Raw genomic sequence first — 25,033 nt, forward strand, 5'->3', positions numbered from 1 at the left:
AGCGGCCGTTAGACCCATGGGATCTGAACAGAGTACTTGTTGCTCTGCAAAAGCCGCCCTTCGAGCCTCTAAAGGACGTTTCCTTTTCTCGACTGTCACAGAAAGTGGCGTTTCTTGTCGCGATCACATCGCTTCGGCGAGTGTCTGAGCTGGCAGCTTTGTCATCCAAGGCTCCTTTCCTGGTGTTCCACCAGGACAAGGTAGTGCTGCGCCCCATTCCGGAGTTTCTCCCTAAGGTCGTATCCTCGTTTCATCTTAATCAGGATATATCCTTGCCTTCCTTTTACCCTCATCCGGTTCACCGGTATGAAAAGGACTTACGTTTGCTAGATCTGGTGAGAGCACTCAGAATCTACATTTCCCGCACGGCGCCCATACGCCGTTCCGATGCACTTTTTGTCCTTGTCGCTGGTCCGCGCAAGGGATTGCAGGCTTCTAAAGCCACCCTGGCTCGATGGATCAAAGAACCAATTCTAGAGGCCTACCGCTCTGCGGGGCTTCCGGTTCCTTCAGGGCTAAAAGCCCACTCAACCAGAGCCGTGGGTGCGTCCTGGGCATTACGTCACCAGGCTTCGGCTCAACAGGTGTGCCAGGCAGCAACCTGGTCCAGTCTGCACACTTTCACCAAGCATTATCAGGTGCATACCTATGCTTCGGCGGATGCCAGCTTAGGTAGAAGAGTCCTGCAGGCGGCAGTGACATCCCCGTAGGGGAGGGCTGTTTTTTTGCAGCTCTAACATGAGGTATTTCTTTACCCACCCAGGGACAGCTTTTGGACATCCCAATCGTCTGGGTCTCCCAATAGAGCGCTGAAGAAGAAGGGAATTTTGTTACTTACCGTAAATTCCTTTTCTTCTAGCTCTTATTGGGAGACCCAGCACCCGCCCTGTTGTCCTTCGGGATTTTTTTGTTGTTTGCGGGTACACATGTTGTTCATGTTGAACGGTTTTTTTCAGTTCTCCGATGTTTCTCGGAGTTAATTTGTTTAAACCAGTTATTGGCTTCCTCCTTCTTGCTTTGGCACTAAAACTGGAGTACCCGTGATACCACGGGGGGGTATAGCCAGAAGGGGAGGGGCCTTGCACTTTTTAGTGTAGTGCTTTGTGTGGCCTCCGGAGGGCAGTAGCTATACCCCAATCGTCTGGGTCTCCCAATAAGAGCTAGAAGAAAAGGAATTTACGGTAAGTAACAAAATTCCCTTCTTTGCTTTAAACCTAAAAGTTTCCCCTTCTGCAGCTCCTGGGCTGCATTCTAGCAATGTTCCTGTTGTTTTTTTGCCCCCTTTTAGACCAAATATAATACTTTATAAAGTTGTACCTTTTTGGAATGCAAATATTCTAAATTATCCATGGGGGCGGGCTCTCTGGTGTCCGTTACTGTCCATCCTGCCGATTTACGCCGTCCCCGAACGAGATTATGGGCGGCGCTGTGATTGCATCGCAAGTGCCCACCCATAATCTAGTGCCCGCGCTTTCCCCTCTGCCTTCAGCGTTCTGCGCAAGCGCTGGCCGTAGCCGGTGGTGTCCTGCTCCGCTCCTCCCATCTATTTCCTGCTCCAGGGAAAGATGGGAAAGAGGAGACGTGCGGTGATATGGCCAGAGCTTGCGCAGAATGTTGAAGGCAGAGGGGAAAGCGCGGGCACTAGATTATGGGTGGGCACTTGTGATGACAATCACAGCGCCTCCCATAATCTCGTGCCTGCGCAAACGTCACCAGCGGTCACACTGTGCACACAGTGCACAGTCCCGCTACATTGGCACTGCGCATGCGCTGGACCTCGGGCGCACTGTGCGGCGTCCTGAAGTATGAAATGGAGCGTTGGGAGACGGCGTAAATCGGCAGGAGGGACAGTAACGGACACCAGAGAGCCCGACCCCATGGACGATTTAGAAGATTTGCATCCCAAAAGGTACAACTTTATAAAGTATTATATTTGGTTTAAAAGGGGACAAAAAAACAACAGGAATTTTGCTAGAATGCAGCCCAGGATCTGCAGAAGGGGAAACATTTAGGTTTAAAGCAAAATTTCTGATGACAGGTTCCCTTTAAATGGTTGTCCAGGTTTTGGATGAACGTCTACACTCATGCTGTGACTGCAGACTTCTGAATCCTCACAATGCGTGCACTGCACACTGTCAGGATTCTCTGATGCTGGCAGTGAGAGCAGGCGCTTACTTGACCACAAGTATGTAGCCGCACACATCTAGTCGGAATGCAGCCAAAAGTAAGTAAATCTCATACTTGTAGTCACATGACAGCCCTCCCTCGCTGCAGACAATGGAAAATTCTGATAACGTGCAGTGCATGTGCTGTGAGGCTCAGAAGTCTGCAGTTTGATAGACTGACTGCAGACGATCATCCAAAACCTGGACAACCCCTTTAATCACAACAGATGCTCACTACAACAACTATAACTTTCAGTCAGAATAAATTAGTCCACAAAGTGCTAGTCATCACATTTCTTCCTTCTTTCTAACTTGCTTTTCACTACGTTTTTATTGAAAATCCATCTTTAGTGACAAATACTAAGACAGATAACAAAGTGTGGGTGCGCCGATCACTATAACTGGAAGGCTGCCCCATGCTCATACAGACTGGATCTGCTTCTAGCCACAGCATCTACCCTGTTAAATGTGCTAGCAATCCTGTCTCCACTATAAAACTCATATTTATATGAGACCTGTAACCATTAATTATGTGCTGTAACTGGATCATGCTCATTTTTCATAAGTTACAGAGCTGTTTAACTGCAGACGGTCATCCTTGATTGTCTAACTTTGATGTATTCTCTCAGCGATGTACAGGGATGGTAGTCTGCAGTAAAACAGCACTGTGCAAGATAAGAGACGCCTGTCATTACCTCACCCATCTCCCTCATCCTTATACTCGAGGCACTGAGGAGGCGTTATTGTAAGATGGAAGCACTGAGGGGGCCTTATTGTAGGATGAAAGCACTGAGGAGGCCTTATTGTAAGATGGAAGAACTGAGGGGGCGTTATTGTAGGATGGAAGCACTGAGGGGGCGTTATTGTAGGATGGAAGCACTGAGGAGGCGTTATTGTAGGATGGAAGCACTGAGGGGGCCTTATTGTAGGATGGAAGCACTGAGGAGGCGTTATTGTAGGATGGAAGCACTGAGGAGGCGTTATTGTAAGATGGAAGCACTGAGGAGGCCTTTTTGTAAGATGGAAGCACTGAGGGGGCGTTATTGTAGGATGGAAGCACTGAGGTGGCGTTATTGTAGGATCGAAGCACTGAGGGGGCCTTATTGTAGGATGGAAGCACTGAAGAGGCATTATTGTAGGATCGAAGCACTGAGGAGGCGTTATTGTAAGATGGAAGAACTGAGGAGTCCTTATTGTAAGATGGAAGCACTGAGGAGGCATTATTGTAAGATGGAAGCACTGAGGAGGCGTTATTGTAAGATGAAAGCACTGAAGGGGCGTTTTTGTAGGATGGAAGCACTGAGGGGGCGTTATTGTAGGATGGAAGCACTGAGGGGGCGTTATTGTAGGATGGAAGCACTGAGGGGGCGTTATTGTAGGATGGAAGCACTGAGGAAGCGTTACTGTAGGATGGAAGCACTGAGGAAGCGTTACTGTAGGATGGAAGCACTGAGGAATCGTTATTGTAGGATGGAAGCACTGAGGAAGCGTTATTGTAGGATGGAAGCACTGAGGAAGCGTTATTGTAGGATAGAAGCACTGAGGTGGCGTTATTGGATGGAAGCACTGAGGTGGCGTTATTGTAGGATAGAAGCACTGAGGAGGCGTTACTGTAGGATAGAAGCACTGAGGAGGCGTTATTGTAAGATGGAAGCACTGAGGAGGCGTTATTGTAAGATGGAAGCACTGAGGAGGCGATATTGTAGGATGGAAGCACTGAGGAGGCTTTATTGTAGGATAGAAGCACTGAGGAGGCGTTATTGTAGGATAGAAGCACTGAGGTGGCATTATTGTAGGATGAAAGCACTGAGGAGGTGTTATTGTAGGATGAAAGCACTGATGAGGCGTTTTTGTAGGATGGAAGTACTGAGGAGGTCTTATTGTAAGATGGAAGCACTGAGGAGGTGTTATTGTAGGATAGAAGCACTGAGGTGGCGTTACTGTAGGATAGAAGCACTGAGGTGGCGTTATTGTACGATGGAAGTACTGTGGAGGTCTTATTGTAAGATGGAAGCACTGAGGAGGCGTTATTGTAGGATGGGAGCACTGAGGAGGAGTTATTGTAGGATGGAAGCACTGAGGAGGAGTTATTGTAGGATGGAAGCACTGAGGAGGTGTTATTGTAAGATGGAAGCACTGAGGAGGTGTTTTTGTAAGATGGAAGCACTGATGAGGCGTTATTGTAAGATGGAAGCACTGAGGAGGCGTTATTGTAGGATGGAAGCACTGAGGAGGCGTTATTGTAGGAAGGAAGCACTGAGGAGGCGTTATTGTAGGATGGAAGCACTGAGGAGGTGTTATTGTAAGATGGAAGCACTGATGAGGCGTTTTTGTAGGATGGAAGCACTGAGGAGGCGTTATTGTAAGATGGAAGCACTGAGGAGGCGTTATTGTAGGATGGAAGCACTGAGGAGGCGTTATTGTAAGATGGAAGCACTGATGAGGCGTTATTGTAGGATGGAAGCACTGAGGTGGCGTTATTGTAGGATCGAAGCACTGAGGGGGCCTTATTGTAGGATGGAAGCACTGAAGAGGCATTATTGTAGGATCGAAGCACTGAGGAGGCGTTATTGTAAGATGGAAGAACTGAGGAGTCCTTATTGTAAGATGGAAGCACTGAGGAGGCGTTATTGTAGGATGGAAGCACTGAGGAGGCGTTATTGTAAGATGGAAGCACTGAGGAGGCGTTATTGTAGGATAGAGGCACTAAGGAGGCGTTATTGTAGGGTGGAAGCACTGAGGTGGCGTTATTGTAGGATAGAAGCACTGAGGAGGCGTTATTGTAGGATGGAAGCAATGAGGAGGCGTTATTGTAGGATGGAAGCACCGAGGAGGCGTTATTGTAGGATGGAAGCACCGAGGAGGCGTTATTGTAGGATGGAAGCACTGAGGTGGCGTTATTGTAGGATCGAAGCACTGAGGAGGTCTTATTGTAAGATGGAAGCACTGAGGAGGTGTTATTGTAGGATAGAAACACTGAGGAGGCGTTATTGTAGGATGAAAACACTGACGAGGCGTTATTGTAAGATGGAAGCACTGAGGAGGCGTTATTGCAGGATGGAAGCACTGAGGAAGCGTTATTGTAGGATGGAAGCACTGAGGAGGCGTTATTGTAGGATAGAAGCACTGAGGAGGCGTTATTGTAGGATAGAAGCACTGAGGAGGCGTTATTGTAGGATAGAAGCACTGAGGAGGCTTTATTGTAGGATAGAAGCACTGAGGAGGCGTTATTGTAGGATGGAAGTACTGAGGAGGTCTTATTGTAAGATGGAAGCACTGAGGAGGCGTTATTGTAGGATGAAAGCACTGATGAGGCGTTATTGTAGGATGGAAGTACTGAGGAGGTCTTATTGTAAGATAGAAGCACTGAGGAGGCGTTATTGTACTAGTCTGTCTACTGTAACTTGTATACGTATTTTGTATGTAACCCCCTTCTCATGTACAGCACCATGGAATTAATGGTGCTCTATAAATAAATAATAATAATAATAATAATAATTGTAGGATGGAAGCACTGAGGAGGCGTTATTGTAGGATGGAAGCACTGAGGTGGCGTTACTGTAGGATAGAAGCACTGAGGTGGCGTTATTGTACGATGGAAGTACTGTGGAGGTCTTATTGTAAGATAGAAGCACTGAGGAGGCGTTATTGTAGGATGGGAGCACTGAGGAGGAGTTATTGTAGGATGGAAGCACTGAGGAGGAGTTATTGTAGGATGGAAGCACTGAGGAGGTGTTTTTGTAAGATGGAAGCACTGATGAGGCGTTATTGTAAGATGGAAGCACTGAGGAGGAGTTATTGTAGGATGGAAGCACTGAGGAGGCTTTATTGTAGGATAGAAGCACTGAGGAGGCGTTATTGTAGGATGGAAGCACTGAGGAGGCGTTATTGTAAGATGGAAGCACTGATGAGGCGTTATTGTAGGATGGAAGCACTGAGGAGGCGTTATTGTAAGATGGAAGCACTGATGAGGCGTTATTGTAGGATGGAAGCACTGAGGAGGCGTTATTGTAAGATGGAAGCACTGATGAGGCGTTATTGTAAGATGGAAGCACTGAGGAGGCGTTATTGTAAGATGGAAGCACTGAGGAGGCGTTATTGTAAGATGGAAGCACTGAGGAGGCGTTATTGTAGGATGGAAGCACTGAGGAGGCGTTATTGTAGGATGGAAGCACTGAGGAGGCGTTATTGTAGGATGGAATCACTGAGGAGGTGTTATTGTAAGATGGAAGCACTGAGGAGGCGTTATTGTAGGATGGAAGCACTGAGGAGGTGTTATTGTAGGATGGAAGCACTGAGGAGGCGTTATTGTAGGATGGAAGCACTGAGGCGGCGTTATTGTAGGATGGAAGCACTGATGAGGCGTTATTGTAAGATGGAAGCACTGAGGAGGCGTTATTGTAAGATGGAAGCACTGAGGAGGCGTTATTGTAAGATGGAAGCACTGATGAGGCGTTATTGTAAGATGGAAGCACTGAGGAGGAGTTATTGTAGGATGGAAGCACTGAGGAGGCGTTATTGTAGGATGGAAGCACTGAGGAGGCGTTATTGTAGGATGGAAGCACTGAGGAGGCGTTATTGTAGGATGGAAGCACTGAGGAGGCGTTATTGTAGGATGGAATCACTGAGGAGGTGTTATTGTAGGATGGAAGCACTGAGGAGGCGTTATTGTAGGATGGAATCACTGAGGAGGTGTTATTGTAAGATGGAAGCACTGAGGAGGTGTTATTGTAAGATGGAAGCACTGATGAGGCGTTATTGTAGGATGGAAGCACTGAGGAGGCGTTATTGTAGGATGGAAGCACTGAGGAGGTGTTATTGTAGGATGGAAGCACTGAGGAGGCGTTATTGTAGGATGGAAGCACTGAGGAGGCGTTATTGTAGGATGGAAGCACTGATGAGGCGTTATTGTAAGATGGAAGCACTGAGGAGGCGTTATTGTAAGATGGAAGCACTGAGGAGGCGTTATTGTAAGATGGAAGCACTGAGGAGGAGTTATTGTAGGATGGAAGCACTGAGGAGGCGTTATTGTAGGATGGAAGCACTGAGGCGGCGTTATTGTAGGATGGAAGCACTGAGGAGGCGTTATTGTAGGATGGAAGCACTGAGGTGGCGTTAATGTAGGATAAAAGCACTGAGGTGGCGTTATTGTACGATGGAAGTACTGAGGAGGTCTTATTGTAAGATGGAAGCACTGATGAGGCGTTATTGTAAGATGGAAGCACTGAGGAGGCGTTATTGTAAGATGGAAGCACTGAGGAGGCGTTATTGTAAGATTGAAGCACTGAGGAGGCGTTATTGTAGGATGGAAGCACTGAGGTGGCGTTATTGTAGGATCGAAGCACTGAGGAGGTCTTATTGTAAGATGGAAGCACTGAGGAGGTGTTATTGTAGGATGGAAGCACTGAGGAGGCGTTATTGTAGGATAAAAGCACTGAGGAGGCGTTATTGTAGGATAGAAGCACTGAGGAGGCGTTATTGTAGGATAGAAGCACTGAGGAGGCTTTATTGTAGGATAGAAGCACTGAGGAGGCGTTATTGTAGGATGGAAGTACTGAGGAGGTCTTATTGTAAGATGGAAGCACTGAGGAGGCGTTATTGTAGGATGAAAGCACTGATGAGGCGTTATTGTAGGATGGAAGTACTGAGGAGGTCTTATTGTAAGATGGAAGCACTGAGGAGGCTTTATTGTAAGATGGAAGCACTGAGGAGGCGTTATTGTAGGATGGAAGCACTGAGGAGGCGTTATTTTAGGATGGAATCACTGAGGAGGTGTTATTGTAAGATGGAAGCACTGAGGAGGCGTTATTGTAAGATGGAAGCACTGAGGAGGCGTTATTTTAAGATGGAAGCACTGAGGAGGAGTTATTGTAGGATGGAAGCACTGAGGCGGCGTTATTGTAGGATGGAAGCACTGAGGTGGCGTTAATGTAGGATAAAAGCACTGAGGTGGCGTTATTGTACGATGGAAGTACTGAGGAGGTCTTATTGTAAGATGGAAGCACTGATGAGGCGTTATTGTAAGATGGAAGCACTGAGGAGGCGTTATTGTAAGATGGAAGCACTGAGGAGGCGTTATTGTAAGATTGAAGCACTGAGGAGGCGTTATTGTAGGATGGAAGCACTGAGGTGGCGTTATTGTAGGATCGAAGCACTGAGGAGGTCTTATTGTAAGATGGAAGCACTGAGGAGGTGTTATTGTAGGATAGAAACACTGAGGAGGCGTTATTGTAGGATGAAAACACTGACGAGGCGTTATTGTAAGATGGAAGCACTGAGGAGGCGTTATTGTAGGATGAAAGCACTGATGAGGCGTTATTGTAGGATGGAAGTACTGAGGAGGTCTTATTGTAAGATGGAAGCACTGAGGAGGCTTTATTGTAAGATGGAAGCACTGAGGAGGCGTTATTGTAGGATGGAAGCACTGAGGAGGCGTTATTTTAGGATGGAATCACTGAGGAGGTGTTATTGTAAGATGGAAGCACTGAGGAGGCGTTATTGTAAGATGGAAGCACTGAGGAGGCGTTATTTTAAGATGGAAGCACTGAGGAGGAGTTATTGTAGGATGGAAGCACTGAGGAGGTCTTATTGTAAGATGGAAGCACTGAGGAGGTGTTATTGTAGGATAGAAACACTGAGGAGGCGTTATTGTAGGATGAAAACACTGACGAGGCGTTATTGTAAGATGGAAGCACTGAGGAGGCGTTATTGCAGGATGGAAGCACTGAGGAAGCGTTATTGTAGGATGGAAGCACTGAGGAGGCGTTATTGTAGGATAGAAGCACTGAGGAGGCGTTATTGTAGGATAGAAGCACTGAGGAGGCGTTATTGTAGGATAGAAGCACTGAGGAGGCGTTATTGTAGGATAGAAGCACTGAGGAGGCTTTATTGTAGGATAGAAGCACTGAGGAGGCGTTATTGTAGGATGGAAGTACTGAGGAGGCGTTATTGTAGGATGGAAGTACTGAGGAGGTCTTATTGTAAGATGGAAGCACTGAGGAGGCGTTATTGTAGGATGAAAGCACTGATGAGGCGTTATTGTAGGATGGAAGTACTGAGGAAGTCTTATTGTAAGATGGAAGCACTGAGGAGGTGTTATTGTAGGATAGAAGCACTGAGGTGGCGTTATTGTAGGATGGAAGCACTGAGGAGGTGTTATTGTAGGATGGAAGCACTGAGGAGGCGTTATTGTAGGATGGAAGCACTGAGGAGGCGTTATTGTAGGATGGAAGCACTGATGAGGCGTTATTGTAAGATGGAAGCACTGAGGAGGCGTTATTGTAAGATGGAAGCACTGAGGAGGCGTTATTGTAAGATGGAAGCACTGATGAGGCGTTATTGTAAGATGGAAGCACTGAGGAGGCGTTATTGTAGGATGGAAGCACTGAGGTGGCGTTATTGTAGGATGGAAGCACTGAGGAGGCGTTATTGTAGGATAGAAGCACTGATGAGGCGTTATTGTAGGATAGAAGCACTGAGGTGGCGTTACTGTAGGATGGAAGCACTGAGGAGGCGTTATTGTAAGATGGAAGCACTGAGGAGGCGTTATTGTAAGATGGAAGCACTGAGGAGGCGTTATTGTAGGATGGAAGCACTGAGGAGGCGTTATTGTAAGATGGAAGCACTGAGGTGGCGTTATTGTAGGATGGAAGCACTGAGGAGGCGTTATTGTAGGATAGAAGCACTGATGAGGCGTTATTGTAGGATAGAAGCACTGAGGTGGCGTTACTGTAGGATGGAAGCACTGAGGTGGCGTTATTGTAGGATGGAAGCACTGAGGAGGCGTTATTGTAGGATAGAAGCACTGAGGTGGCGTTATTGTAGGATGGAAGCACTGAGGAGGCGTTATTGTAGGATGGAAGCAATGAGGTGGAGTTATTGTAGGATGGAAGCACTGAGGAGGCGTTATTGTAGGATAGAAGCACTGAGGTGGCGTTATTGTAGGATGGAAGCACTGAGGAGGCGTTATTGTAAGATGGAAGCACTGAGGAGGCGTTATTGTAAGATGGAAGCACTGATGAGGCGTTATTGTAAGATGGAAGCACTGAGGAGGCGTTATTGCAAGATGGAAGCACTGAGGAGGCGTTATTGTAAGATGGAAGCACTGATGAGGCGTTATTGTAAGATGGAAGCACTGATGAGGCGTTATTGTAAGATGGAAGCACTGAGGAGGCGTTATTGTAGGATGGAAGCACTGAGGTGGCGTTATTGTAGGATGGAAGCACTGAGGAGGCGTTATTGTAGGATAGAAGCACTGATGAGGCGTTATTGTAGGATAGAAGCACTGAGGTGGCGTTACTGTAGGATGGAAGCACTGAGGAGGCGTTATTGTAAGATGGAAGCACTGAGGAGGCGTTATTGTAAGATGGAAGCACTGAGGAGGCGTTATTGTAGGATGGAAGCACTGAGGAGGCGTTATTGTAAGATGGAAGCACTGAGGTGGCGTTATTGTAGGATGGAAGCACTGAGGATGCGTTATTGTAGGATGGAAGCACTGAGGTGGCGTTATTGTAAGATGGAAGCACTGAGGTGGCGTTATTGTAGGATGGAAGCACTGAGGAGGCGTTATTGTAGGATAGAAGCACTGAGGTGGCGTTACTGTAGGATGGAAGCACTGAGGTGGCGTTATTGTAGGATGGAAGCACTGAGGAGGCGTTATTGTAGGATAGAAGCACTGAGGTGGCGTTATTGTAGGATGGAAGCACTGAGGAGGCGTTATTGTAGGATGGAAGCAATGAGGTGGAGTTATTGTAGGATGGAAGCACTGAGGAGGCGTTATTGTAGGATAGAAGCACTGAGGTGGCGTTATTGTAGGATGGAAGCACTGAGGAGGCGTTATTGTAAGATGGAAGCACTGAGGAGGCGTTATTGTAGGATGGAAGCACTGACGATGCGTTATTGTAAGATGGAAGCACTGAGGTGGCGTTATTGTAGGATGGAAGCACTGACGATGCGTTATTGTAAGATGGAAGCACTGAGGTGCCGTTATTGTAGGATGGAAGCACTGAGGAGGCGTTATTGTAGGATAGAAGCACTGATGAGGCGTTATTGTAGGATAGAAGCACTGAGGTGGCGTTACTGTAGGATGGAAGCACTGAGGTGGCGTTATTGTAGGATGGAAGCAATGAGGTGAAGTTATTGTAGGATGGAAGCACTGAGGAGGCGTTATTGTAGGATAGAAGCACTGAGGAGGCGTTATTGTAGGATGGAAGCACTGAGGTGGCGTTATTGTAGGATGGAAGCACTGAGGTGGCGTTATTGTAGGATAGAAGCACTGAGGTGGCGTTATTGTAGGATGGAAGCACTGAGGTGGCGTTATTGTAGGATGGAAGCACTGAGGTGGCGTTATTGTAGGATGGAAGCACTGAGGAGGCGTTATTGTAGGATAGAAGCACTGAGGTAGCGTTATTGTAGGATGGAAGCACTGAGGAGGCGTTATTGTAGGATGGAAGCACTGAGGAGGCGTTATTGTAGGATGGAAGCACTGAGGAGGCGTTATTGTAGGATAGAAGCACTGAGGTAGCGTTATTGTAGGATGGAAGCACTGAGGAGGCGTTATTGTAGGATGGAAGCACTGAGGAGGCGTTATTCTAGGATGGAAGCACTGAGGAGGAGTTATTGTAGGATAGAAGCACTGAGGTAGCGTTATTGTAGGATGGAAGCACTGAGGAAGAGTTATTGTAGGATGGAAGCACTGAGGAGGCGTTATTGTAGGATGGAAGCACTGAGGAGGCGTTATTGTAGGATGGAAGCACTGAGGGGGAGTTATTGTAGGATGGAAGCACTGAGGGGGAGTTATTGTAGGATGGAAGCACTGAGGAGGCGTTATTGTAGGATAGAAGCACTGAGGTGGCGTTATTGTAGGATGGAAGCACTGAGGAGGCGTTATTGTAGGATGGAAGCAATGAGGTGGAGTTATTGTAGGATGGAAGCACTGAGAAGGCGTTATTGTAGGATGGAAGCACTGAGGAGGCCTTATTTGTAGGATGGAAGCACTGAGGGGTAGTTATTGTAGGATAGAGGCACTGAGGAGGCGTTATTGTAGGATGGAAGCACTGAGGTGGCGTTATTGTAGGATGGAAGCACTGAGGAGGCGTTATTGTAGGATGGAAGCACCGAGGAGGCGTTATTGTAGGATGGAAGCACTGAGGGGGAGTTATTGTAGGATGGAAGCACTGAGGAGGCGTTATTGTAGGATAGAAGCACTGAGGTGGCGTTATTGTAGGATGGAAGCACTGAGGAGGCGTTATTGTAGGATGGAAGCAATGAGGTGGAGTTATTGTAGGATGGAAGCACTGAGAAGGCGTTATTGTAGGATGGAAGCACTGAGGAGGCCTTATTTGTAGGATGGAAGCACTGAGGGGTAGTTATTGTAGGATAGAGGCACTGAGGAGGCGTTATTGTAGGATGGAAGCACTGAGGAGGTGTTATTGTAGGATGGAAGCACTGAGGGGGCGTTATTGTAGGATGGAAGCACTGAGGTGGCGTTATTGTAGGATGGAAGCACTGAGGGGGAGTTATTGTAGGATGGAAGCACTGAGGAGGCGTTATTGTAGGATGGAAGCACTGAGGTGGCGTTATTGTAGGATGGAAGCACTGAGGTGGCGTTATTGTAGGATGGAAGCACTGAGGAGGTGTTATTGTAGGATGGAAGCACTGAGGGGGCGTTATTGTAGGATGGAAGCACTGAGGTGGCGTTATTGTAGGATGGAAGCACTGAGGTGGCGTTATTGTAGGATGGAAGCACTGAGGTGGCGTTATTGTAGGATGGAAGCACTGAGGGGGAGTTATTGTAGGATAGAGGCACTGAGGAGGCGTTATTGTAGCTGCGATGCACTGAGGGATCCAAGTCGGAGGCACAAAGGAGATGTTCTAGATTATAATCTTGTGAGCAGGGCCCTCACTCCTCTTGGTATCTGTTGAATTGGTTAATCTGTAATGTCTAATATTGTCTGTAGATGCCTCCTCTGAATTGTAAAATCCTGCGGAATATGTTGGTGCTATAGAAATAGCCATTATTGCATTTGAGCGGCATAGAGGAGATGTTATTGTAGGTGGGAGGCACTGAGAAGGCGTAATTGTACTTAAGAGATTCAGAGGAGGAGGTGGGAAGCACTGAGGAGTAGTTACAGTAGATAAGAAACACTAAGGAGGCTGTTTTGTTAGATGGAAGCACTGGGGATGGAGGTGGAAAGCACTGAGCAGGCGTTATTGTAGGTGGGAGGCACTGAGGAGGTGTTATTGTACGTGGGAGGCACTGAGGGGGCTTTATTGTAGGTGGGAGGCACTGAGGAGGCATTATTGTAGGTGGGAGGCACTGAGGGGGCTTTATTGTAGGTGGGAGGCACTGAGGTGGCTTTATTGTAGGTGGGAGGCACTGAGGGGGCTTTATTGTAGGTGGGAGGCACTGAGGAGGCGTTATTGTAGGTGGGAGGCACTGAGGAGGCGTTTTTGTAGGTGGGATGCACTGAGGAGGCGTTATTGTAGGTGGGAGGCACTGAGGAGGCGTTTTTGTAGGTGGGAGGCACTGAGGAGGCGTTATTGTAGGTGGGAGGCACTGAGGGGGCTTTATTGTAGGTGGGAGGCACTGAGGGGGCTTTATTGTATGTGGGACACTGAGGGGGCTTTATTGTAGGTGAGAGGCACTGAGAAGGCGTTATTGTAGGTGGGAGGCACTGAGGTGGCGTTATTGTAGGTGGGAGGCACTGAGGGGGCTTTATTGTAGGTGGGAGGCACTGAGGGGGCTTTATTGTAGGTGGGAGGCACTGAAGAGGCATTATTGTAGGTGGGAGGCACTGAGGAGGCATTATTGTAGGTGGGAGGCACTGAGGAGGCGTTATTGTAGGTGGGAGGCACTGAGGAGGCGTTATTGTAGGTGGGAGGCACTGAGGAGGCGTTATTGTAGGTGGGAGGCACTGAGGAGGCGTTATTGTAGGTGGGAGGCACTGAGGAGGCGTTATTGTAGGTGGGAGGCACTGAGGAGGCGTTATTGTAGGTGGGAGGCACTGAGGGGGCTTTATTGTAGGTGGGAGGCACTGAGGGGGCTTTATTGTAGGTGAGAGGCACTGAGGAGGCGCTATTGTAGGTGGGAGGCACTGAGGAGGCGTTATTGTAGGTGGGAGGCACTGAGGAGGTGTTATTGTTAGTTAGCGACGTGGAGAAGGGCTCTCTTCCTTGTGGGAGCCACACTGTGGGGAGGGGGCACTTTTCTCTGTGCGAGGCACAGGGCAGGGGAGTGCTTTTCCTGGTTGGATGAAAGGCACAGAGGAAGCTTTAAAGTATCTTTTCTAAGAAGTGTCCCATTGTTTGAGAGTAGGCCATACACGGCTGCCAGAATGAGCCCTGTGCAGCATGAAGGCATTGTCTGCTTCACTTGTCACCATATTATCATTTTATTTCATGTTTTCTGCTGTTATGAGACACTAATGAGCCATCTTGAATACTTCCCTTCTTTTCAGAACATTGCGGATTGTGTGCTATATTATTATTTAACTAAGAAAAATGAAAACTTTAAAGCTCTTGTAAGAAGAAACTACGGCAAAAGAAGAGGCCGAAACCAGGTGTGTGTTCGTTACCTGTGTGTTATGTCGTTGTCTTGTCTGGAGGCTGCGTGTTTAGAAACAAAACAGGATGTTTAAAGCATGGACATGGGGAGAGTGCTTATTAAAATTGGATATTAATCCCGTCACTCACATGGGTGTTTGTCCTGCAATGGGGTGCCCGCGTGTAGAGGGGTTGAGGGGCTGAGCTCCCTTCGCACGCCGTAGATGGATGCTACTTTACATAGCTGACATCTGCGTCTAACAGCAGCAGCAACCGGGCCAGAGCTCTGATCATCGCTGTTAACCATTTAAATGCTTTTCTCAATCTCTGGTTCCCATCAGCCTTCCATGACACAGTCCTGGGACACTGATGGGTTACTGTGGCAGCTGCTGAAGGCCTCCGTCTTTGCCATTTTATCACCGGTGTGATGTCGGCGCTTCATTAGAGACCGCAAATGACAGAATAGTGCAGTGTAAAGTGTAAGCAAATGGACAAATATAGGTTTAAGCTCCATACAGACTGAACATAATGGAAAAAAATACTTAAAAATACAAAAAATATATAAAAATTAAAATCCCCCATTAAAAATAAATAACATTAAATATATATATCTATGAGAGAGAGAGATATAGATATATAGATATATAAAATACAGTGCCTTGCAAAAGTATTCGGCCCCCTTTAATTTTTCCACCTTTTCCCACATTTCAGGCTTCACACATAAGGATGTCAATGTTAATCTTATGGTGAAGAATCAAGAACATCATCAGTCATTTAGGACAATATTGGATCATTCAGAGATCCTCAATGAACTTCTGAAGTGAGTTTGCTGCACTGAAAGTAAAGGGGCCGAATAATATTGCACGCTCCAATTTTTAGTTTCTTTTTTTTTTTTTTTACAAAAGTTTAACCCCTTCACGACCAATGACGGATATATCCGTCATGGATCGTGTGAGGTTAATCCCCGCCCCCTGGTGTGGGCAGGTTGCGGCGATCTGCGCACATATCAGCTGTTTTCAACAGCTGACATGTGTGCCTGCATGTTACGAGTGGAATCGCATTCCACCCACAATATTTAACCCCTTACATCTCGCCGCCAAAGTCTGGCGGCGAGATGTATGTGCACGCGGCCATTACTTTTACTTACTGCTGCCCCCACCGGAAGTCACGTGCGTGATCACGTGACTTTCGGTGGTTGCCATGGTAGCACAGGGTCATGTAATGATGCCTGTAGCTATCATGAGTCACTTCCTCTCAGTGTCGGCATAGTGCCAGCACGGAGAGTAAAGCAGCGTATCTGCAGTTCTCAGCTGAAATCTACAGATAGGGCAGAGCGATCGGATTATTGATCTATATAGCCCCCTAGGGGAACTAGTAAAATAAAAAAAAAAAATTTTAAAAAATAAAAAAAAAAAACCTTAACGTTCAAATGACCCCCCCCCCCCTTCACCCCATTGAAAATTAAAGGGTTAAAAAAAATAAAAAATATACACATTTGGTATTGCCGTGTTCAGAAACGCCCGATCTATCAAACTGTAAAATCAATTGATCTGATCAGTAAATTGCGTAGCGGCAAAAAAATTCCAAACGCCAAAATTTTGTTTTTTGGTCGCCGCAAGTTTTGTGCAAAATGCAATAACAGATGATCAAAACTTAGCATCTGCGCAAAAATTGTACCATTAGAAATGTCAGCTCGAGACGCAATAAATAAGCCATCGCTGAGCCATAGATCCTGAAAAATGAGACCGCTACGGGTTTCTAAAAATGGCGCAAAACATGCGCCACTTTTATTGGACAAACTTGTGAATTTTTTTTCAACCCCTTAGATACAAGTAAACCTATAAATGTTTGGTGTCTACAAACTCGCACCAACCTGAGGCAGCACAGTGACACATCAGTTTTACCATAAAATGAACGCGGTGAATAAAATTTACCAAAAACTATTGTGTGATCACAATTTTTTTGCAGTTGTTCCACACTTGGAATTTTTTTTGCTGTTTTCCAGTACACTATATGGTAACACTTATGTTTTCATTTAAAAGTTCAACTCGTCCCGCAAAAAACAAGCTCTCCTATGGCAAGATTGACGGAAAAATAAAAAGGTTACGGCTCTCGGAAGATGGGGAGCAAAAAAAAAAAAACCCGCAAAAACGGAAACCGCTCTGGGGCTGAAGGGGTTAAAATAAGCAATAAATTTTGTTCAACTTCACAATTGTGTTACACTTGTTGATTCTTCACCATAAGGCCTTGTGCGCACTAGGCGTTTTTGCCGCGTTTTTAGCGGCGGTTTTTACCTCGTTTTTGTGCTGAAAACGCAGTGACATTGCTTCCCCAGCAATGTCTGTGGGTTTCCATAAGTGCTGTCCGCACACAGCGTTTTTTTGTAGCTGCGTTTTTGTGGTGACCACAAAAATGCAGCATGTCAATTATTTCTGCGTTTTTCACTGCGTTTTTCACCCATTGAGTTCAATGAGATGTTCAACAACGCAATGAAAAACGCATATAGCCGCGTTTCTATGACTAAAAACGCAGCTATAAACGCAATGGGTGGGCAGTAAAGTGACGTGTACAGGAAGAGGATTCCTTCTGTTGGTAAACACAGAAGCGTGAATCCTCCCGGTACCGTCACCGCTGCGTCCACCTCCCGTCCTGTGCATGTCAGCTCCGTGCGGCGCCATGTCTGGGCGGGAGGTGGAGGCAGCGGCGAAAACAAAAGTGAACAGTAGAAAAAAAAAAATGTCATATATACTCACCTGTCTGCAGGGTCCCGGTGCCATGCCCGCTCCCAGCCCCTGTCTCGGTACCGCCGCTCTGGCTGTGTGCAGTCTCCCCGGGGCAGGACCTTGCTTGCAGGACCTGGCGGTGGATCACCTGATGCAGTCACCTGACGCATCAGCTGATCGTAGTCTCGCCGGCTTTTTCGCGCCCGGCCGGCTATCAGCTGATCCTGCCGTTAGGGGACTTCATCAGTTGATTACCGGCAGCTCCTGCAGCGATCGGACAGGATCAGACTCTCATCCGATCGCCCCAGGAGCTGCCGGTAATCAGCACAGCACATAAGTGAGTATTTCTTCGGCGCTCCATTGGGAGACCCAGACGATTGGGTGTATAGCTACTGCCTCCGGAGGCCACACAAAGCATTACACTAAAAAGTGTAAGGCCCCTCCCCTTCTGGCTATACACCCCCCGTGGGATCACGGGCTTGCTCAGTTTTCAAGCTTTGTGCGAAGGAGGTCAGACATCCACGCATAGCTCCACTGTTTTTAGTCATCAGCAGCTGCTGACTATGTCGGATGGAAGAAAAGTGGGCCCATATGGGGCCCCCAGCATGCTCCCTTCTCACCCCACTTTTGTCGGGTGTTTGTTAAGGTTGAGGTACCCATTGCGGGTACGGAGGCTGGAGCCCACATGCTGTTTTCCTTCCCCATCCCCCCTCAGGGCTCTGGGTGAAGTGGGATCTTACAGGTCTCCAGGCACTGAGACCGGGCTCCATCCACAGACCCAGAGAACCTGCTGGATATGGAGCTGAGTATCGTCAGGGACAGGGCCCTGCTACATTAAGGTACTCTGTGTCCCCGTACACATCGCGCACACACACACCAGCATTGCTGGGAGTGCTAGTGCGCCGGGGACAACAGCGCGGAGCGCTCGTGCTATTATTCACGGCTTTGCTGTGTGAATTTATGTATTGGGAACTGCCGCGCCGGGCCGCTGCTGGGTGTTTTTACACTATGGCGCGGCTGGGACTTGTGGTGCGCCGGGGACTCCGCGCTGGCCGTGCACATAGGACGGCCGCGCTTATTACTCGAGTCCCCGGCTTTGCGGCCTAGTTTCCGTTTCGTTCCCGCCCCCAGCCCTGCCAGTCAGGGGAGAGGCGGGACGCTGTACAGAAAGTCAGCGCCGAGGGCTGGAGTCTGCTTTGCATTCTCCAGCCCCCTTCACTGGACACAGTGGGACGCCGGTTTCCCGCTCTTGCCTGGGGCACGCCCACGGCCCGCCCCTCGTCACACGAGCTGGAGAAGGACGCCGGCAGCCATTCCTGCAGTCCGAGCTGGAGAACGGAGACAAGCTCTGGGCAACCAGTCACAGGACTCTGGCGACCACACACCCGCCTATAGGCGGGCGGTAAGCAGCACCTGAAGTGCTGACCCCACTAAATACCGTTGTGTCCATTTGTATTTTATGCTTACACTGCACTGTAGGTCGCTATTTTTGGCTATATGCCCTCTTAGATGGCGAGACAACAGCAGCAAAAAAGCAAGGGTGCTAAGGCACAGGCTTTCTATGCTGCTTGTATTGCATGTGCTGAAGTGTTCATTTGTACTTATGCTTGTATGCTATACATTGCACTGTACGGTCGCTATTCTTGGCTATATTCTCCTAGAATGGCTAGACTACAGCAGCAAAAAAGCAAAGGTGCTAAGGCACAGTTTTTCTAGGCTGCTTGTATTGCATGTGCTGAAGTGTTCATTTGTACTTATGCTTGTATGCTATACATTGCACTGTACGGTCGCTACTCTTGGCGATATTCTCCTGGATGGCTAGTCTACAGCAGCAAAAAAGCAAGGGTGCCAAGGCACAGGCTTTCTAAGCTGCTCATATTGCATGTGCTGAAGTGCTCATTTGTACTTTATGCTTGTATGCTATACATTGCACTGTACGGTCGCTATTCTCGGCTATATGCTCCTAGATGGCTAGACTACAGCAGCAAAAAAGCAACACAGGCTTTCTATGCTGCTTTTACTGCATGTGATACTGTTCCACCGGCAGGTTCCACTGACCCCCGTTGTGTGCAATGCTCCTCTGTAGCACTTGGTCAGCCGGGGTCTCTACTAGAGGTGGCCAAAGGAACCACCTGTGAACCCTGTCCATGGACAGGGACGGTGTTGCAGTTTCGGCTGATAGATTGTCATGGGATAGTGACTTGCAGTCCAGACAGGCCATGGGTAATCTTGATCACTGCTCCCTGGCCACCCTCATTTGGAACAAAATCAGTGCTCCGGGGGGGTCCCAGGCATTCCAGGGTGAAGGCTCTGACACGGACGACAGTCCCAGACAGCCTAAGCGAGCTCGCTGGGAGCGGCACTCGGCCTCATCACTAGTCAGGGTCACAGCAGAGGACTCTCTGTATGATGAGGCAGACGTAGCTGATCAGGACTTTGATCCTGACACCGCTCTCAATCTGGATACACCGGATGGTGACGCCATGGGGAATGATCTTATAGCGTCCAGCAATGGCATGTTGGATATCTCTCCCCCAGCTCCTTCAGTGGAGGAGTCAGCTTCCCAGCAGGAGAAATCCCATTTCAGTATCTCAAGCGTACATTGAGTACTTTTCTGGCCACGCTGACTTCAGAGAAGCAGTTCAGAATCACCACGCTTACCAGATAAGCGTTTCTCCAAATGTATTAAGGATACATGTTATCCCTTTCCCCCTGACGTGGTCAGGCGCTGGACCCAGGGTCCAAAGGTGGATCCCCCAATCTCCAGGCTTGCGGCTAGATCCATAGTTGCAGTGGAGATGGGACTTCACTTAAAGATGCCATTGACAGACAGATGGACCTCTGGTTGAAATCTGTCTATGAAGCTATCGGCGTGTCGGTTGCTCCGGCATTCGCAGCCGTATGGGCACTCTAAGCTATGTCAGCTGGTCTTGCGCAGCTGGTCTTGAGCACAGGTACATCTGTGCCGCAGGTAGCGTCCTTATCCTCGCAATGTCTGCATTGCGACTTACCCTATTAATGCTGTCCGAGAGAGACAGTCGAGGTTTCGGTCCTTCCCAGGCTCGGGCAGGTCCACATTGTCCTAGTCCAAAAGGGCTCAAAAGGCTCAGAGGGGCTCAGATTCCAGGCGGGCTCAATCACGCCCAAGGAAGGCAGCCAGAGGAACCGCTTCCAAGGCGGTCTCCTCATGACTTTAAGCGCTCTCTCTCCGCATCCGCGGTTGGTGGCAGACTCTCTCGCCTTGGCGACATTTAGCTGCCACAGGTCACAGACCGGTGGGTGAGAGACATTGTGTCTCACGTGTACAGGATAGAGTTCTGTTCTCGGCCTCCGGCTCGATTCTTCAGAACTTCCCCACCTACCCACCGAGCCGATGCTCTTCTGCAGGCAGAATGAGTGGTAATTCCTGTTCCTCTTCAGGAACAAGACACGGTTTTTCCTCCAATCTGATTGTGGGGGACCTAAAACTGCTCAACAAGCACGTGAAGGCCAGGCGGTTCCGGAGGGCATCCCTCCGCTCCGTCATTGCCTCAATGTCTCAAGGAGATTTCCTAGCATCAATAGACATCAGGATGCTTATCTCCACGTGCCGATTGCTCCAGAGCACCAACGTTTGCTACGTTTCGTTATTGAAGACGAGCATCTTCAGTTCGTAGCCCTGCCCTTCGGTCTGGCGACAGCCCTACGGGGTTTCACCAAGTTCAGGGCAGCAGTGGGAGCAGTCCTGCACTCTCAGGGTCACTCTGTGATCCTTCCTTGGACGGTCGACTTGTCAAGGCACCCTCTCAAGAGGCATGCCAACACAGCCTGAGCGTAGCGCTGGAGACTCTCCAGAGTTTCGGGTGGATCATCAACTTCTCAAGGTTAAATCTGACACCGACCCAATTGCTGACATATCTGGGCATGGAGTGTCACGCTCCCTCAGCGATAGTGAAGCTTCCGCTGGACAAACAGCGTTCACTACAGACGGGGGTGCAGTCTCTCCTTCACGGCCAGTCACACTCCTTAACACGCCTCATGCAGAGGCAGTCACTTTCGCGCAGTTTCATCTGCGTCCACTCCAATGTGGCATTCTTTGCCAATGGGATGGGAAGTCGACGTCCCTAGAAGGAACGTCCCCCTTCTCAGACGGTCAAGGACTCTCTTCAGAGGAGTCCATCCTTCAAATCAATGTGCTGGAAATCTGGGCAGTGTATCTTGCCCTGCAAGCCTTCCAGCCGTGGCTGGAAAGCACACACATCCGAATTCAGTCGGACAACTCCACAGCGGTGGCATACATCTACCACCAAGGCGGAACACGCAGTCGGCAAGCCTCCCAGGAAGTCCGGCGGAGTCTGATGGGGGTGGAAGACAGAGCATCCACCATATCCGCAGTTCACATCCCGGGCGCAGAAAACTGGGAAGCAGACTTCCTCAGTTGCCAGGGTATGGACGCAGGGGAAGGGTATCTTCACCCGGACGGTTTTCAGGAAATCTGTCAACGCTGGGGGATGCTGAACGTCGACCTAATAGCGTCTCGGCACAACAACAAGGTTCCGATTTTCATGGCGCGGTATCACGATCAAAGAGCTCTGGCGGCAGACGCCTTAGTTCAGGTTTGGTCGCAGTTCCAGCTATCTATGTGTTTCCCCCTCTGACACTGCTGCCCAGAGGGCTACGCAACATCAGGTCCGTTTGCCGCCGCGCCATCCTCATCGCCACAGACTGGCCGAGGAGGTCGTAGTCCCCGGATCTGTGGCATCTCACGGTCTGCCAACCGTGGGCACTACCAGCCCGGCCAGACTTACTGTCCCAAGGGCCGTTTTTTCCATCTGAATTCTACGGCCCTGAACCTGACGGTATGGCCTTTTGAGTCCTGAATCCTAGCGTCTTCAGGATTATCTCAGGACGTCATTGCCACCATGAGACAGACTAGAAAACCGACGTCTGCCAAGATCTACCACAGGATGTGGAGGATATTCTTCTCTTAGTGCTCTGCTCAGGGAGTGTCTCCCTGCCCATTTGCATTCCCTACTTTTCCTTCCTTCCTGCAATCTGGTTTGGAAAAAGGTTGTCACTCGGCTCCCTTAAAGGACAAGTCTCAGCGCTATCTGTATTCTTCAGAAGCGCCTAGCACCACTTCCTCAGGTACACACGTTCCTGCAGGAGGTTTGTCACATTGTCCCTCTGTACAAACGGCCGTTGGACCCATGGGATCTGAACAGGGTACTAATTGCTCTCCAGAAGCCGCCCTTCGAGCATCTGAGAGATGTTTCACTCTCTCGACTTTCCCAGAAAGAGGCCTTTCTGGTAGCGGTCACGTCTCTTAGGAGAGTGTCCGAGCTAGCAGCGCTGTCATCCAAAAGCTTCCTTCCTGGTGTTTCACCAAGGCAAGGCAGTGCTGCGCCCGATTCCGGAGTTCTCCCTACGGTGGTATCCCCCTTTCATCTCAATCAGGATATCTCCTTACCTTCCTTTTGCCTCATCCATTTCATCGATATGAAATGGATTTGCATTTGTTGGATCTGGTGAGAGCACTCAGAATCTACATTTCCCGCACGGCGCCTCTGCGCCGCTCGGATGCACTCTCTGTGCTTGTCGCTAATCAGCGTAAAGAGTCGCAGGCTTCCAAATCCACCCTGGCTCGATGGATCAAGGAACCAATTCTTGAAGCCTACTGTTCTGCTGGGCTTCCGGTTCCATCAGGGCTGAAAGCCCATTCTACCAGAGCCGTGGGTGCGCCCTAGGCATTACGGCACCAGGCTACGGCTCAGCAGGTGTGCCAGTCAGCTACCTGGTCGAGTCTGCACACTTTCACCAAGCATTGTCAGGTGCATACCTACGCTTAGGCGGATGCCAGCTTAGGTAGGAGAGTCCTGCAGGCGGCGGTTGCCTCCTTGTAGGGAAGGGCTGTTTTACAGCTCTAACATGAGGTATTAATTTACCCACCCAGGGACTGCTTTTGGACGTCCCAATCGTCTGGGTCTCCCAATGGAGCGCCGAAGAAGAAGGGAATTTTGTTACTTACCGTAAATTCCTTTTCTTCTAGCTCCAATTGGGAGACCCAGCACCCGCCCTGTTTCCTTCGGGATTTTTGGTTGTTCGGGTACACATGTTGTTCATGTTGAACGGTTTTCAGTTCTCCGATGTTACTTCGGATTGAATTTGTTTAAACCAGTTATTGGCTTTCCTCCTTCTTGCTTTAGCACTAAAACTGAGCAAGCCCGTGATCCCACGGGGGGTGTATAGCCAGAAGGGGAGGGGCCTTACACTTTTTAGTGTAATGCTTTGTGTGGCCTCCGGAGGCAGTAGCTATACACCCAATCGTCTGGGTCTCCCAATAGGAGCTAGAAGAAAAGGAATTTACGGTAAGTAACAAAATTCCCTTCTTTTTTTTTTGCACCGATGCATCAGCTGATTGTATAATCGGCTTTTATACAATCAGCTGATGTGTGATGTGATTCACGTAGTTTAACCTGACACATCATCTGATCGCTTTGCCTTCCAGCAAACCGATCAGATGATATTGGATCCGGATTGGACGATGCGGGACCCTGACCCAGGATTACTGCGGAGGGGGGTTCTTTATTTCAATAAAGATGGAGTCACTAATTGTTTTGTGTTTTATTTCTAATAAAAATATTTTTCTGTGTGTTGTGTTTTTTTTTTTTTTATCATTACTAGAAATTCATGGTGGCCATGTCTAATATTGGCGTGACACCATGAATTTCGGGCTTAGGGCTAGCTGATAATATACAGCTAGCCCTAACTCCATTATTACCCAGCTAGCCACCCGGCATCAGGGCAGCTGGAAGAGTTGGATACAGCGCCAGAAGATGGCGCTTCTATGAAAGCGCCATTTTCTGGGGTGGCTGCGGACTGCAATTCGCAGTGGGGGTGCCCAGAAAGCTTGGGCACCCTGCACTGTGGATTCCAATCCCCAGCTGCCTAGTTGTACCCGGCTGGACTCAAAAATTAGGCGAAGCTCACGTCTTTTTTTTTTTTTTTAATTATTTCATGAAATTCATGAAATAATTAAAAAAAAAGGGCTTCTCTATATTTTTGGTTCCCAGCCGGGTACAAATAGGCAGCTGGGGGTTGGGGGCAGCCCGTACCTGCCTGCTGTACTCGGCTAGCATACAAAAATATGGCGAAGCCCATGTCATTTTTTTTTTCTTTTTGGGCACAAAACTGCATACAGTCCTGGATGGAGGATGCTGAGCCTTGTAGTTCTGCAGCTGCTGTCTGCTCTCCTGCATACACTAGTGAATGGAGGATGCTGAGCCTTGTAGTTCTGCAGCTGCTGTCTGCTCTCCTGCATACACTAGTTCTGCAGCTGTCTGCTCTCCTGCATACAATGAACATTCTGAAGAAGGAAATGACATCAGACCTTTTTTTTTTTTTTTTTTTTCATCAACAATCTTTAATGGCATTGTGCACTGATTAAAAACGCAGTGAGCAAAAACGCAGCAAAAAACGCACCAAATCGCGGCAAAAACGCATGCGTTTTTGTCGCGTTTTTTAGCCGCGGGTGCGTTTTTTGAGACAAAAACGCACATAAAAACGCAGCGTGAAAAAAACGCCTAGTGCGCACATACCCTAACATTACATTTTTTTATCTTT

The 25,033-nt window shown here is 48.5% G+C and overlaps 1 protein-coding gene across 10 annotated transcripts in view; it reads left to right on the forward strand.

Annotated features, from left to right (window-relative positions):
* The window catches only part of NCOR1 (nuclear receptor corepressor 1), a 320,571-nt gene that overhangs the window by 151,187 nt on the left and 144,351 nt on the right, over positions 1 to 25,033 (forward strand). For all 10 annotated transcript variants that reach the window (XM_075335195.1, XM_075335194.1, XM_075335193.1 and 7 more), the window contains exon 14: positions 14,624 to 14,725. In XM_075335195.1, the coding sequence (XP_075191310.1) occupies positions 14,624 to 14,725 (102 nt within the window). The remainder of the gene's footprint in view (positions 1 to 14,623; positions 14,726 to 25,033) is intronic.

The sequence above is a fragment of the Anomaloglossus baeobatrachus genome, chromosome 2, assembly GCF_048569485.1.
Source record: "Anomaloglossus baeobatrachus isolate aAnoBae1 chromosome 2, aAnoBae1.hap1, whole genome shotgun sequence".
NCBI classification, from domain to species: domain Eukaryota; kingdom Metazoa; phylum Chordata; class Amphibia; order Anura; family Aromobatidae; genus Anomaloglossus; species Anomaloglossus baeobatrachus.